This window comes from Pelophylax lessonae (assembly GCF_965119305.1).
Source record: "Pelophylax lessonae genome assembly, chromosome: 1".
Taxonomy (NCBI): domain Eukaryota; kingdom Metazoa; phylum Chordata; class Amphibia; order Anura; family Ranidae; genus Pelophylax; species Pelophylax lessonae.
In genome coordinates this window covers 411,053,542-411,068,371 of record NC_138768.1, presented here as the reverse complement: position 1 = coordinate 411,068,371, position 14,830 = coordinate 411,053,542, and the positions used below count along the sequence as shown (strand labels likewise).

The 14,830-nt window shown below is 38.9% G+C and overlaps 1 protein-coding gene across 2 annotated transcripts in view; it reads left to right on the top strand.

Moving 5' to 3' along the window:
• ADAMTSL1 (ADAMTS like 1) overlaps nucleotides 1-14,830 on the top strand; it is a gene marked incomplete at its 3' end in the record, with an annotated part of 475,788 nt that overhangs the window by 142,522 nt on the left and 318,436 nt on the right. For both annotated transcript variants that reach the window (XM_082260455.1, XM_082260456.1), the window contains exon 4: nucleotides 6,086-6,322. In XM_082260455.1, coding sequence (XP_082116581.1) covers nucleotides 6,086-6,322 — 237 coding nt within the window. The remainder of the gene's footprint in view (nucleotides 1-6,085; nucleotides 6,323-14,830) is intronic.

The window sequence follows — 14,830 nt, the reverse complement described above, 5'->3', positions numbered from 1 at the left end:
ATTTTTTTTTGTCAAAGCTTAATAAATTAGAAGCTGATTGGCTACCATGCACAGCTGCACCAATTTCTTCATTCTCCAGTATTAGTAAATCAACCCATTATCTCTTATTACAAAAACGACTGCAAAGACTACTGCAAAAAGTGCAAATCAGCATGTCAAAAGCGCAAAAAAAGTAGCATCGCTCAGGTGTGGAAAGGGCCTAAGGCTCTGTTCACACTAGTTTCACTACAATTTTTAAAATATACTAGCACTAAAACATTAGAAAAAAAAAAAAACAGCAAGTGCCCCCTCCCGCTTTTAGGTCTGGTATGTAATTTTTTTGGGAGACCTCACACCAAACATTTTTAAAAAATGATCCATACCAGACCATTTTTTAAGCATGCAGCCTTGACCTACAATTATATTGAAGATGGATGTACCAAAACTGTCTAGTGTTTTTTTTTTACATTTGACATTTGTTTTGGTGAATTAATACGAATACTATGTACCCCAAACTCATTCACATGGGGCGAGTTGCTGGAATCTGGAGCTCCCCTTGTTAAAGAGGGCTTCCAGATTGTGATAAGTCACCCCCACAACCACTGTGCCAGTGTTGTGGGTAAGAGGCCCTCGTCCTCATGGGCAGGGCATGTGGCCTGGTATGGTTCAGGAGGAGGGTGGTGAACGCTCGTCCTACCCCCCTCCCCTACTTTCCTGGCCTGCTGGTCTGCATGCTCAGATAAGGTTCTAAGGTTCTGGAATGGACTTGGGGGGGGGGGGTACACCTTTTTCCTAATTTTAGTGTTAACTCCCCCTTCTAAATCTATAGTGGTCCCAAAGTGCCTGGTTTGAATTTGGGGGAGGGGGAGGAAATCACTTTTGTTTTTTGTTTTTAACTTGTTAATGTGGAAATTAAATGAGTGTAAGTTGGTTGAAGTGAAGGGTTTTCTATTTGGAATTACAAAATTGCACATTTGTAATCCCTTGTTGAGCTTCAGGATAAAGTGATGAAGGGTTAGAATATCTTTCAGCTGGTACTGCTGTCTGTGTCCTCACTGAATTTATTCTGGTGACCACTGTCACTGAGTGTAAAAGTAAGAGAAAATCCAACATTTTGGGTAATCAACAGAACAGGATTAGGGGGGAAATGTTCCAGGGAATACATTTAAAGCTACAACTTTCCAAGAGTGTTTCTGTTATTTTGAAGGGGTTTCCTTTCTCATCTATGAGACACTGAGGTTGATTTAATAAGGCAAATAGACTAAAAAGTGCAGGTGCTCCAGAACTTAGTAAATGAGGGAAAGCTCTGTTGATTTCCATCATCCAAACATGTTCATGCAAAAAGGCTGTTTTTTTTTTATTTTTCTTGCATGTGATTGGGTATTTTTTGTAGATTAAAGCTTATACTAACCTCATTTATTAAGCTCTGGAGCAACTGCACTTGCAAAATGCACAGTCTATTTGCCCTTAGTAAATTAACCCTAGTGTGTATTCCAAAGGGAGAACAAAACCAGAAGGGGGGCCTATACATAGTGCCTCTAGAGTCTAATGAGTTGCCAAACAGTCATTTTATACAGCATGCATTGTAGTTGTACTTCTTTGTTAAATGTGCACTTTGCTTTGCCATTTTCCCAAGGCAGACATTGAGTATGAGAAACAAACATTCACAATTCAGTCGTGATTTTCTCTGCACCTGAAGGATAAAATACCTAAAGTGTGTAAACTGCAGATGTCTCTGGCTTGTTGTTGTTTCCCACCCACATGCATCGAATAAATCAGACTTTTGGGCAGTTCTTCTGATAACTCTGAAACAGTCAAGCCATTGCTCCAGATGGAAAGGAATTGATCTGCTCTTCTTTAGGGACGCATCCTAGTAGAAGAGAGCAGATTTATACATATACAGTATGTGAACTCATCCATGATGTACTGTATATTCCACAGAGAGAAAGCTTGGACGGGTTTGTCTGAAGCTGAGAACAATAATGATATTTCAGAATGCATCATTGTCTGTGATCTATTTCCCAATTGCTCTGTTCCATAATGTGACCTGTTATGTCTGCTGCTTTTATGATGATCTGATTTATTCTACAAATATAAAATTCTGCTGAGGTTAAAATGTCAGGCTTAAGTGTTATGATTCATTTTTAACAGGCGTAATCACACATACAGTATATATAGAAATGACCAGGACCACAATTACTTAAAAAGAAATGTGTATTAAGGTAAATATGTAGCCCACCATTCATAAGCTCTTTCTTAAACTGAAATGCTACTTACCTGGCTATCTCTGACTTCAAAATTTTGAGGAACTAACCTGGAACAAGCAGTCTCTCACAATGTTTAGTCAAAGATGCATATATTTATTATATTTGAAGATGCACTGTCACATTGCCCATGTAACAATTTGGGGGCGATTGAACTCAAATGGTGCATGCAATTTCAGAAAGTAGTGCCACTCCAGCCTGCATGTTCAAGGGCATGGCAGCACACTTTTTTTTTTTAATCTTTTTATTTGGTTTTCAAGAAAGGTAAACAAGGCATACATAAACAAAAGAAAACAAATGGTAGTAATGCATAAGAAGAACATCAAGGAATTTGAATGAACAGGTATGGTATACGGCCAATGATGTGACCAACAAAGAAAAATCATCACATGAATGCTAAAACTTCTGTAGCGATCACTCTTAAACCATATTTATGTAAAGTACATAGCTGCCCGGGGGGGCGGGGGGGGGGGGGACAAAAGTCCCATGTTCGCCACCAGTGGGGTTATTATTAAAGATACCACTGGAAGGAGGGTGCCCCATAGAGGGAGCATACTGCGTCCTCCTACTAAATCCAGCCATAACCCCACCACACCCGAACCCAACCAAGCACGCCACTAACTATAAGCAAGGCAGCCCACTTTTATTTACAAGAACGGAAAGTTTACAAAACAACATCAATTTCCCTCACAGGTGGTTCCACCATTACTATATACTGTTCATTCAGCCTACTGGCTTACTCATTTGCCATCTGGCTGCTTCAGGCCTCACGCCTAGGCCTTAGGTCTTATCCTCAGACCAACACAAATACTCTTCGGTCAAGCTCACGTGTAGTTTACTGGGACCAGCTTCACGCTGCGCTGTCGCAGACTACATCTGCCTCCTGCAGACCTGTACGTTCTTTGCCTTTAGTAAATAAACATCCTTGTCTCATTATTTTTAAGCCAATTACTGCCAAGGGTTCTGGTAAAATGGAACAAAAACTGATTTGTCTTGGCAGTCATTGCTGACTTCTCTTCAGTTAAATGGAGGTTTCGGTAGAAGAGAAACTGCTATTTAGACCATTCCATACAGCTTCTCTTTCTTGGTACCAATACTTTATAGTATATCTACAACAAAAAGCTTTTTTTTTCTTATAGAGCAGGGAATAGTTCAAAGCCAAAAATGTGAATCAATATAAGAAAATATATAAAATCAATATATAAAGGACCATATATAAATTATATATAGAACAAAGAACGTTTAATATAAAATATAGTCTCTTTATAAATTTAGAAAAGTGCTCAAGTGCAAATCCTTATTTCTTCAGTGCAAGTGGGTAAGGTGCTCTAATGCATATCCATCCAGGTGTGCTAAGTGTCCGCATGAGTGACCCTCCAGGTCCCCTACTCACCACAATATGGATGGCTCAGCGTATTTGGGTATAATCGTTGGATTGCAACGTCCGTGCTCCAAGTTTTCATCCAAGTTAGGATCGCTCCGTTGGGATATAGATGGCGTTTTCCCGGTATATGTGGATGAAAAAAGGGGCCAATAGTGTAGTATGTTCAATAAATGTATTTATTCCCCCACACTTTGGATAATACTTACAAGATTATGCATGTAAGATAGCAGTGTTACAAAGCAGGAAACGCCGCTGTTGGCGTGCGTTCCACCGAGACCAGGAAGCCCGACCGGAAGTGACGTTACGTGGCTACCCCGCCGGAAATACGTCAACGCGTTTCACCCTAATAGTGGGCGTTTTCAAAAAGACTTTTTGAACATTTACCAACATACCAACATTTGTTTTGGATGCACAGTAGCTGCACTTTATATGATACACCCAATAGCCACCACCACTAATTCATTGTTTGTGTTGAGCGCTGTTTTAAGTTAGTTTGCATATAATAGTTCAAAGCCATCTGGTTGTTTTTTCTGAGTGCAAGGAGTAAAGTACCAAATGCAGAATGTATAAAATCCAGATTTGTTAGACTCTTATAATATAAAAAGTGAACCAGTTTTGGGGGTTCAAAAGGTTTCTCCCAAATGAGGGCCTGGCACATGTTGAACAAAGCATGTGCTGAACTGATAACATTGGGGGAATTCTGCTGGGTAATTAGGATGATTGCTTCAGATGTCGGTTAAGCTGTTAAGCCGTTTTTTTGGGGGGGGGTTTTTGGTGTCTGTTTTCCTTTGAGGATTCTTCCTTCACTTCTTGTATCAATGACACAACATGAAGTGAGAAAGAAATTCTACAAAGTGAGGGGAAAAATAGTTGTCTTTAGTAGATGTGTTTTTATTGGAAGATTATAGATTTACAGTCCCTTTCTATTGGTGGTCACTGGTACAAATGGAAAGTGCGAATCTCCCCAGAAAGGAATAAAACAGTTAAAATTACCTGACAGAGGTTCTAATCTTTCCCAACACAAAAAAGTTTTGGCTAAAGATACCCTTTAACCCTCTTTATTGCGCCTTTGTAAGTTTTGCGGCATGACAGTATTGGGATGAAAAACAAACTTGTGTCTGCATTAATTGTCAAATAGTAGTGATCACTTCTGTTGTATATGTTAAATAAAGTGCTACCCTTGCCCGACTTCTCCTGTGTGCCCCAGGTTTACCTGTGCCCTTTAGGAGCTCAGGACATCCATCTGGCAATGTTTGATATAAACAAATACGAAACTATGACTTTGTGACAAATATTAGGTGTCACCATGCACACCACAGTAAGAGAAGCCATGATTAATGATTCATTCAAAGCTAATGAGCTGTACAAGCTTATAAAGCTACCCTTTTGAGAACATTTTTGGTATCATAGTGTGTGTCCCTTTTTGGCAGTCACATGCAATTTTACGTCCTGACATATTTAGTAACAATTTATCCAACTTCACCCCAAGTTTTAAAGTTTGCTGAAAAAGTGGAGATTTTATTATCTTTCTGCGCACTAATAATATAGATTTGACAAACAGTTTTACTAATATCATGCAACATTAAAAAATTCAACTACCATGTTTTTTTATTCTATGGGTCGTAAACCTTTTGGGGTTTTAACTGTGCTTTTATGCAAAAAAAAAAAAAAAAAAGTGCATTTTTGCAAATAGCTCTAACAGTTAAAAGGTTTTAAATGGTGTGTCCCAAGTCCCAAGGGTACAGTAGACACAATGGGGGAGATTTACTAAAATTTAAGCACTCAGAATCTGGTGCAGCTATGCATGGTAGCCAATCAGCTTTTAACTTCAGCTTGTTCAATAAAGATTTGACAATAAACCCTGGAAGCAGATTGGTTTCTAGGCAGAGCTGCACCAGAGTTTTCTGCAAGTCCTTGACAACTATGGTGAGCCATACTTTATTTTCTGCCATCCTAACTTTGCCTTGATATATGACACTGCTTCTTGATATATGGTGCAGTAGCTGTTAACTGAGATTCAGTCAGTGATGACTATACACAGTGGGTGATTAGTGCAGGATGTAAATTAATTAAAGGCAGTTGTTTAAAGTTTCATAGTATAGCAGGTACTGAACATGTTGTATGGGGAAAACAAAGCAGTCATAACTGAATCCAGCCATTTGATAACCACACTTGTTAGCGTAAGTGATTAGCAGTGTATCGCTGCCCCTGTTTATTGTCCTTTGTGGAGTCTAGCTAATTGGGTGAGGCAGAAATTTGCCCAATCTTTCAGTTTTGACTATAAGAAGGCAAAGACCTGGCAGCCCGATTTATGGGCAAAGTTGCCAGGTTGCTGGTAAATGGCTAATCATAGAAAATGAAGACATTATGTTCCTATGTACCAACTTATTTACTTATGTTCACAGGTTGTTATCTATTTTAATAGATCAACTATAAACATTTGTTTTTCTTTCAATAGGATTGTCCGGCAGATTCAGGAGATTTTCGGGCCCAGCAGTGTTCAGCTCACAATGATGTCAAGTACCAAGGACAGTATAGGGAGTGGCTTCCAGTTTATAATGATCCTGAAAACCCATGTTCTTTGAAGTGCCAGGCAAAGGGGACATCTCTTGTTGTAGAACTTGCTCCAAAGGTTCTAGATGGTACTCGATGTTACACAGAATCTTTGGATATGTGCATCAGTGGTTTATGTCAGGTAAGAAAATTAATTGTTTTTTCTCTGTTCTTAGATGTTCAATAAAGTGAACCTTGCATAATTCGGATTTATGAATATAAAGACACCATTCTGTCGGCAAATAGCGTTCTACTTAATTTTAAAGGACACCTGTTATGAAAAAATACAGGGTCTGCCAGTGCTGATCTCCTTCTCAAACAGCTAGTTTCCTAGCTGTCTCTGGCTGAATCATTTTTAAGTAACAGACTTTAAACAACCATGCAAAAAGTAAAGTCAGAAGTAATTCAGAACTCCTGATCTGCAAAATTTCTGTGGATCCAAAATACTGAAGACAGCATGATAGCTAGGTAACTAAGTTTTACAGTAAAATTAGTTTTAAAACCGCGCTAATGTCTGTAGTCACTTCAATATAAAAGTGACAGCAGCGGGTAAACTATGTAATATATCCATAGTTCAAAATTCATTATATCCAAAAAAGCTGTGCTAGTTGAAAATGTGATATAAACAATTCAATAACCATTATTCCGATGGTAAAATAATTATTGTGATAAAAATATTCAAGTGTACAAAGTCCAGGTGAAGAAAAATGGTGAAGAAGATCCTCATCAAGCAAAAATGATCTTTAACCACTTTACGACCGCTCACTGTGCCTCTACTGCGGCACAGTGGCTCGTTATCGTCCAGTGATGTAGTACTATGTCGCTGGACTCCTCTCCTTGTGGGCACATACACAGCGGGAGTCGGGCCAGGGGAGGAGCGGCGGCGATCGCCGCTGCTCTTCCCCGATCGTCGGGGAATCGAGTTTGTCTCCTCAGTGACAAACAGTGACAGATTACAGGGTTCAGCATAGCTGAACATGCGATCTTTCCCTGTGTCACTCAGTCACCTCCCCCCACACACGTTAGTAAGCACCAGGCATACATTAACCCCTCCCTCTCCAAAAAAATTAACCCCTTCCCTGCCAGTGTCATTTTTACAGTAACAGTGCATATTTATAGCACTGATTACTATAGAAATGTCACTGGTACCCCCAAAAGTGTAAAAACTGGCAGTCAAGGGTCCGATCTGTCCGACGCAATGTCGCAGTCCCGCAAAAAAAATCGCAGATCGCCGCCATTACTCGTTAAAAAAAAAAACACCAAAAATGACAGAAATCTTTCCCTTAGTTAGTAAACGCAATAACTTTTGCGCAAACCAATCAAAATACGCTTATTGTGATTTTTTTTACCAAACATAGGTAGCAGAAAACAAATTGGCCAAAAATTTTAAAAAATTTAGATTTTTACATTTTTTTTGGGGGGGGGGGGAATTTCATATAAAAAAATGTGAAAAATATTGTTACTTTTTCAAGATTTCCGCAATTTCTTTGTTTATAGCGCAAAAAGTAAAAATCGCACAGGTGATCAAATACCACCAAAAGAAAGCTCTGTTTGTGGGAAAAAAAGGACGTAAATTTTGTTTGGGTACGGCGTCGCACAACCGCGCAATTGTCAGTTAAAGTCGCACAGTGCCGAATTGCAAAAAGTGGCCTGGACGTAAGACAGCAAAATCCTCCCGTGGTAAAGTGGTTAAAGTTCCGCCACCAAAATGAATGGGAGCTCCTTGACGCCCACCACCTCCGTTTAACAGGGGCGCTTACCAGGTCATGTGGACCCTCTGTTTGTTAGTAAGGTCAACCAAGCTTTGGTAGTAACCCTCAATGGGAAGCTATGCCCTCCTATGGTCTCAGACACCTGTCACTTATCTCCAGGCCAGCAGTATCATGTGCCATGGATCAGGGTATATAAGAAGAGAACGCTCGAATAATGTAAAATAGTATAAACTCTTTATTAAAATATTTAGATTGCACTTACATGATTCATGTGTAAAAGCTGCTTTGTAAAATAATAACAGTCTACCTGCGCTCCTGGGGTCAGTGGGGACGAAGTGATGTCAGAACACAGCCTCGCTCGACATGTTTAGTTAAAACTAAGATCTTCTGCGGTGCGCCGGAAGACGTTAGTTTTAACAAAACATGTGATTTGCTGACATCACAGCGTCCCCACTGCCCCCAGAAGCAAGGGTGGATTGTTCCTGTTTCTTTGCCGGCAAGGACTAAAAATAATTAAAGAGGCAAAATAAAGGGGTTCACTACAAGTCACCCAAAAGTGTACTCAATAATCCAACAGTACAATACATATGAGTGGGAATAAAGCCATAAACATGAACCTCTAGTGTAGTAAGTTAATCTACCAAATGGGTGTAATTTTTGATGTGAGGCTTGCTTTAAGACTTACCCTTTCTTTTTAATGCCCTTTTTTCATTTTTTATGAGTGATCTTTATTTTGTGGTCACCTGGGATCCTAATACCATTGTGACAAGCATAGTTTGTAGATCTCTATCTAATACACAATACACTGATATTGTATTAATAAGAAGCATTCCAAAAAAAATGTTAAATAATATTGTTTGTAAATGAACAATGTACCATTCAAAAGAATACATTATTTATTAATTATACTATATAGGTGTAACATAATTCAATCAAGAATAGTAAAAGCAGTTATTTGGCAAGTACATGATGTATGACAATAATGACAGATTCAGTAAGATGTAGATTACTAAAAAATGCTAGCGAATTCATTAAAAGTGCTGTACAGACAGAGCTTGAATTCTACATAGCCAACATTGGCGGCAGTGCTGGCAGAAGCAGCAAAGCCATCTATATATCATGTTTCTGATGATCAGGAACACATTCTCATGTATAACAAATGTTTCCAGACTGTCGGCCTCCCTATCAGTACAAACGGGCTGGATCCTCACCAGTTCACTCTCTGGCTGTGCACACCTAGAACTGAACTGCAAGCAGAGTAGAGTGATTGTTTATTGTTCATTTCTACATATACTTATGTAGAATGAGCAAACTACCTCTTTACAGCCTCTAGGCCTCCAGCCTCAGTGTACCATGTGTAACTATGATGTCCGATCTTGTTATTGTGATACTAATGTTGGCCAATCTATTAGAGTAGGGAAAGTGGGTACAAGACAGTTGGCCAAGGCAGCGAGGTATAAATCCATGATTGTATAAAGAGGTAATGCTAATGTAAACCCCCTAAAAGGAAAAAAACTGTATGTCAAATAAAGTACAAATACTACTCAAAGGAGAGGTCCAGGCAAAACCTAACTAATGCTTAACCTGCTCTGTGCCACATTCTAAACCTAATCTATCTAACTCTCTAAAGCAAAAATCACTGTACTTACCTTTTCGGCACCAGATCTGGTCTGGTTTACAGAGGCTGAAGGCCTGTGCAGGAGAGGACTGACAATGGCTGTGAAATGCCTGGGAAGTGATGTCACCCATAGAGTTACTATTGGGGTTCCCGCTTTTGGATGCCTCTCCTGCACCCACCTCCACTCTGAAGCTTTGGCTGACAGCTGATGGTGGTATCTGACCATATCACCTATAAAATAGGAAAGAATAGCGATTTTTGCTTTGCAGCGTTAGATAGATTAGGTTTAGAATGTGGCACAGAGCAGGTTTAGCGTTAGTTAGGTTTTGCCTGGACTGCTACTTTAAGGTGAACCTGCATGCCTCTCGATGCAGCTGTAGCAACTAACAGCATTAACAAGTACTGTAGGTGGTAGCTTACAGTGTGTTGAAAATGATAATCTAAAACTGATCAGTTTTGAGTACACCACAAATAATATAAATAGATAATAGTATACCCATAGCTTTTCTTCCAGGCTCTGACTTGTGCATTGGGAAACAAGCTATGCACGTAATTTTTTTTTAAAATGTATTTATTTTTATTTTATTTATTTTTATTGCTAATTTCATAATAATAAGTACCCCACACATATGTCACACATAACAATGTCTTGGCATGCTGCTAAGTAATTCAGACATATTGTATTATGGGGCAGGAGGAGGTGTGGGTAATGTTCACTACGCAGAAGGGGGAAAGCATCAGGGGGACTTTATGTTGGAACCAAAGGTTTGCTTTAGGTAACTAAATGAGCAGTAGAAAACATGAAAAGAGTTTAAAGAAGAACCAAAAAACGTTCAGCATTTTGCAGCACAGAACGAACGTATAGAAGGAAGATGCAACGGGATTTATTTACGAAAGGCAAATAGACTGTTCACTTGCAAGGGAAGTTGGACTTTGAAAGAAAATTTTCCCTAGAGCTTGTTGAATGAGGTGAAGGCCTGCAGACTTTCATCAACCAATTATGTGTTTTTTTTTTTATTTTCCTTGCGCGTGATTAGGTATTCTTTGCAAAGTGACATTTGGCATTCACTAAGCTCTGGAGCAAATTCTCTTGCAAACTGCCACTTCCCTTGCAAAGTTTGTAAATATGCATAAGTATGCATAAAAAATTACCTGTTGATCCTTCTAGAAATCCAGTGTTTTTGTAACTTCATCTGTTCTGAACTTAAACCTTAAAGTAGAACTATAGGCAAAACATTTTTTTTCTCACTTTGGATAGAGTAAGGGATGGTTATAATCCATGTCAGATTTTTATTTTTATTTTGCCATCTGTGTCTCTTTGCGGAGATTTCCCTCCACTTCCTGTCCCATAGCCAAACAGGAAGTTAGAGGAAATCCCTGCAAATTAAGGGAATTTTCTTGGGGACCCCGGAGTCACCAGGACTAGTGTCCCCATTGGAAGATTTCCCATCTATTACTTTTCTGGGGACAACCCAAAATTTTGTCTTTCCTCTTACTTTCCCTTTAATGATGAGGGTAAGCAGGACAAAAGGGTAAACTGGACAAATAGAGAGGGAGAATTTCCCTAATGGGGCACAGACAGAAATAAAAACCTGACAGGGGGCATAACCCCTCTCCACTCTATCCAAAACTAAAAACAAAGTTTTTCATTATACTTTAAATATTTTGATCAGCTTCACCATCTTCTGTGAACTACAAAACACCTACCTTCTATGTAATAGAGATGAGAAGGAGAATTTTTTTGTAGTTCAAATGCAGACAGTAACCTACGGTGACAAAGCTGCTCCTCCGTAGATACAGTGTGGTGAGTGAGCATTGTCAGCCTGGGGCCAAAAGTATGTTATTGGTGAAAAAGTAAAAATAGCGTGTAAATAGAAAACGATAATGGAGCCACCACATATACGGATAGTAAGCTGCAATATATTACATTTCAATATGAGAAACTTTCTAGCCCAGAGTAACATATTTTCATAAAAAACAAAAAAAAAAATTAAGAATACAAATTACAAATATTTCTTGTATATTTAATATATTCAAAAACAGACTGAAAATAAAAACGGAGCAGCAGTTAAAGTGGTGTGTTAAACTATGTAGAAAATCTTTGTGGCACTTGGAGGTCTTGGAAAACACACATAAACATAGAAAGTATATCCATATTAGATAGAATTCCAGTGTTGATTGACAAGGTCGGTTCTAGGAATGTTGCCATTTACGTGGTCTGGCGCCAAAGTAAGTGCCCAGGACTAAAGCATTCACGTTAAAATGACTTTTTTAATATAATATCTAGGGATCTGGATTCTGAGACAGTGATTTACCTTCTAACTAGAACCGCAAAAAAAAAATGTTTTATGTTATGTTGTTTATAAATCAAAAATGTTTCTTTTCCCACGGCTACTGTGGGTTTTATATTACTGGTCATAAAAGGAATTCTAGTTTAAGGGGTTCTGTATAAGATAAAGTAACTATGATTACAGAAATTCTCTACCTGGCCATATTAAACTATCTGTAACTTCAAAAACATAATTCTGAACAAATGGCTTCCTTGGATAATGTCCAATATACTATGAACTTTGTCTTTTTAACCACATCTTGACCAAGAATATATATAATCTATAGCCAAAAGACAGCTACAGCGCAGATATCCAGTTCTGGGAAGGCGCCTATGCACCCCCCCTCCCCCTGTCCTTCAGACACAGCTGATCACAGGTCGGGGTAAATGGCCAATCACAGCAGCCCTTTACTCGGTGATCAGCTGTGTCCAATCACAGCTGATCACAGGAAAACAAACTTGACAGTTATCAGCATTCCTCACAGTGTGAGGAGAGGAGAGCTGGTAACTGGCAAGTGTGACAGTGGACGTTTACACTGATAATCAGTGTACTGATCATCGGTGTCCTGATTATCAGTGCAGGCCCGCAGTGCCAATTAGTGCCCATTAGTGCTGCCTATCAGTGTCCATCAGTGCAGCCTATCGATCCCCATAAGTGCCTCCTATCAGTGCCTACTCTTCAGTGCTGCCTATCAGTGCCCATCAGTGCCACCTATCAGTGTCACCTATCATCCTGCATATCAGTGGTCATCAGTGCCACATATCAGTGCAGCCTCATCAGTGCCACATATCAGTGCAGCCTCATCAGTCCCTCCTCATCAGTGCCGCATATCAGTGCAGCCTAATCTGTGCCTCCTCACCAGTGCCTATCAGTGCCGCATCATCAGTGCACATCAGTGCAGCCTAATAGTGCCCATCAGTGCAGAAAAATTATTAATTTGCAGAATTTCCCAATAGAAACTAAGAAAACTGTTTTTTTTCCCTAAATTTTCAGGCTTTTTCATTTGTTTAGCAAAAAATAAAAAACCCAGTGGTAAATAAATACCCCCAAAAGAAAGCTCTATTTGTGTGAAAAGAGATAAAAAAATTTAATGTGGGTACAGTGTCGCATGACCGCGCATTTGTCATTCAAAGTGCAACACGCTGAAATCTGAAAATTGGCCTATGTAGTAAGGGGGTGAAAGTACCCAGTATTGAAGTGGTAAATAGACTTACTATCAGATCCTGCCAGTTTCTTCAACTTCCTGCTTTAGGCCGACAATGCTGTATCCAGACTGCTTTAGCCTATGTAACACTGTCACCCTGGCAAGCCTGGCTCCTGTAAACTGCATAAGCAAACAATGCCTACACATCTTCAACTTGATGTAAAACTGACTTGCAGGATATAGTTTATAAAGCTACAAGGCATGTACATTAAAAAGCTTTTAAGTATTTTATTATAACATCTGTGATGTATTAATAATATATCAGATATATGAAACATCTTTAGGACACAGTAAAATAAGATAATAGCTCGCACATCCATAAGGTGAAAAAAAATCAATACTGATGATGAGACAGTAAATGTAAAATCATATTTATACTGACAGCATCGGTACTTTACAATTCAGAGTATGGGTATGGAAGGCATTTGGTCCAAAATCAATTCAGTCTCATACTTCAAAGAAGTGTCAATGTTGTAGAGTGCAGTAGTTCCAGTTAGACAACCATCTGCTACACATGAAAGAGCCTCAACGATGCCTCGGATGAGATCCAGAAGGTGGAAGGAAAACCAGCACCACAACAAATGATTTAAGTCCAAAAATATTTATTTCCACCCTAAAAGTTCATAATAACAACATACATTCTCACATGTAGATTGGGGTGGGAGGCTGAACTTAGAGAAGTTCTAATACTAGAACAGAACTGTTCATTCTTCTAAAAAGATAGTAAAACCTGAGTCTGCCTTCATAACCTAATCTACAGTTTAAGCCCTAATGAGTAGAGCATGCTATAACCCCCCAAAACACATCATTTTGTTGTCTTGGATTTATAAGATGAAATAAACATTGGATTCCTAAAATAGTGGTTGGTGTTCTCCATTTTCCTTCCACTTCTTTAAGGCATCCAAATAATACATGTTTATTTACAAGTAATAATGGCATATGATAAGGGCAATCTCTCTGTATAGTTGATCACCTTGTTAGCCTTGCTACTGTCTTGTAATTAGCAGATTGGTAATAAAGGCAACCAGTGAGAACCCTGAGAGGGAAAAGACATCTGAGACCCAATTTCACCAAGATTTCTATGTTGTAGAATGATGACCTGGTAGGTAGAGCCATTATGATGAACAACCAGTATTATTGGGAGCATTCAACGTCTTATTCTTCCTTCTCCAATGTGTAGTTGTAGAAGTGTTAGGAAATCAGTAGCAAAAACAGTTGCCGTCAAAATAGTGTGATGAAGTGTTTCTTACGACATGGAGTATCTGGTGTTTGATTTGGAAATCTTGTCTTTATGGTTGGTCTGGCAAGAGCATTAAGAGTAGGGTTCTGTGCATTATACCATACACAAAACTGGATTTGGACTGATCAGACAAAAAAAATAGAAAAAACCTTATTGTCACACATGTACGGTAAGCTTTGTTACGGAATCAAAGATTCCCCAGTGCTCAGGTATTTTTCAGCTCATTTAAAGGTCTCGTGTGCCCTTTGTAAATCACTGTCTTATTGAATTTAGTCAGTTCAGTCCAAAAGTTTTGTTGCATATATTTTTTAGTCATTTTTGAGTCGTTTGTTTTTTATGTTTTTGCCATTTTTGCCAAGGAAATACAGTGGGTACGAAAAGTATTCAGACCCCCTTAAATTTTCACTCTTTGTTATATTGCAGCCATTTGCTAAAATCATTTAGGTTCATTCTTCTTCCTCATGAATGTACACATAGCACCCCATACTGACAGAAAAACACAGAATTGTTGACATTGTTGCAGATTTATTAAAAAAGAAAAACTGA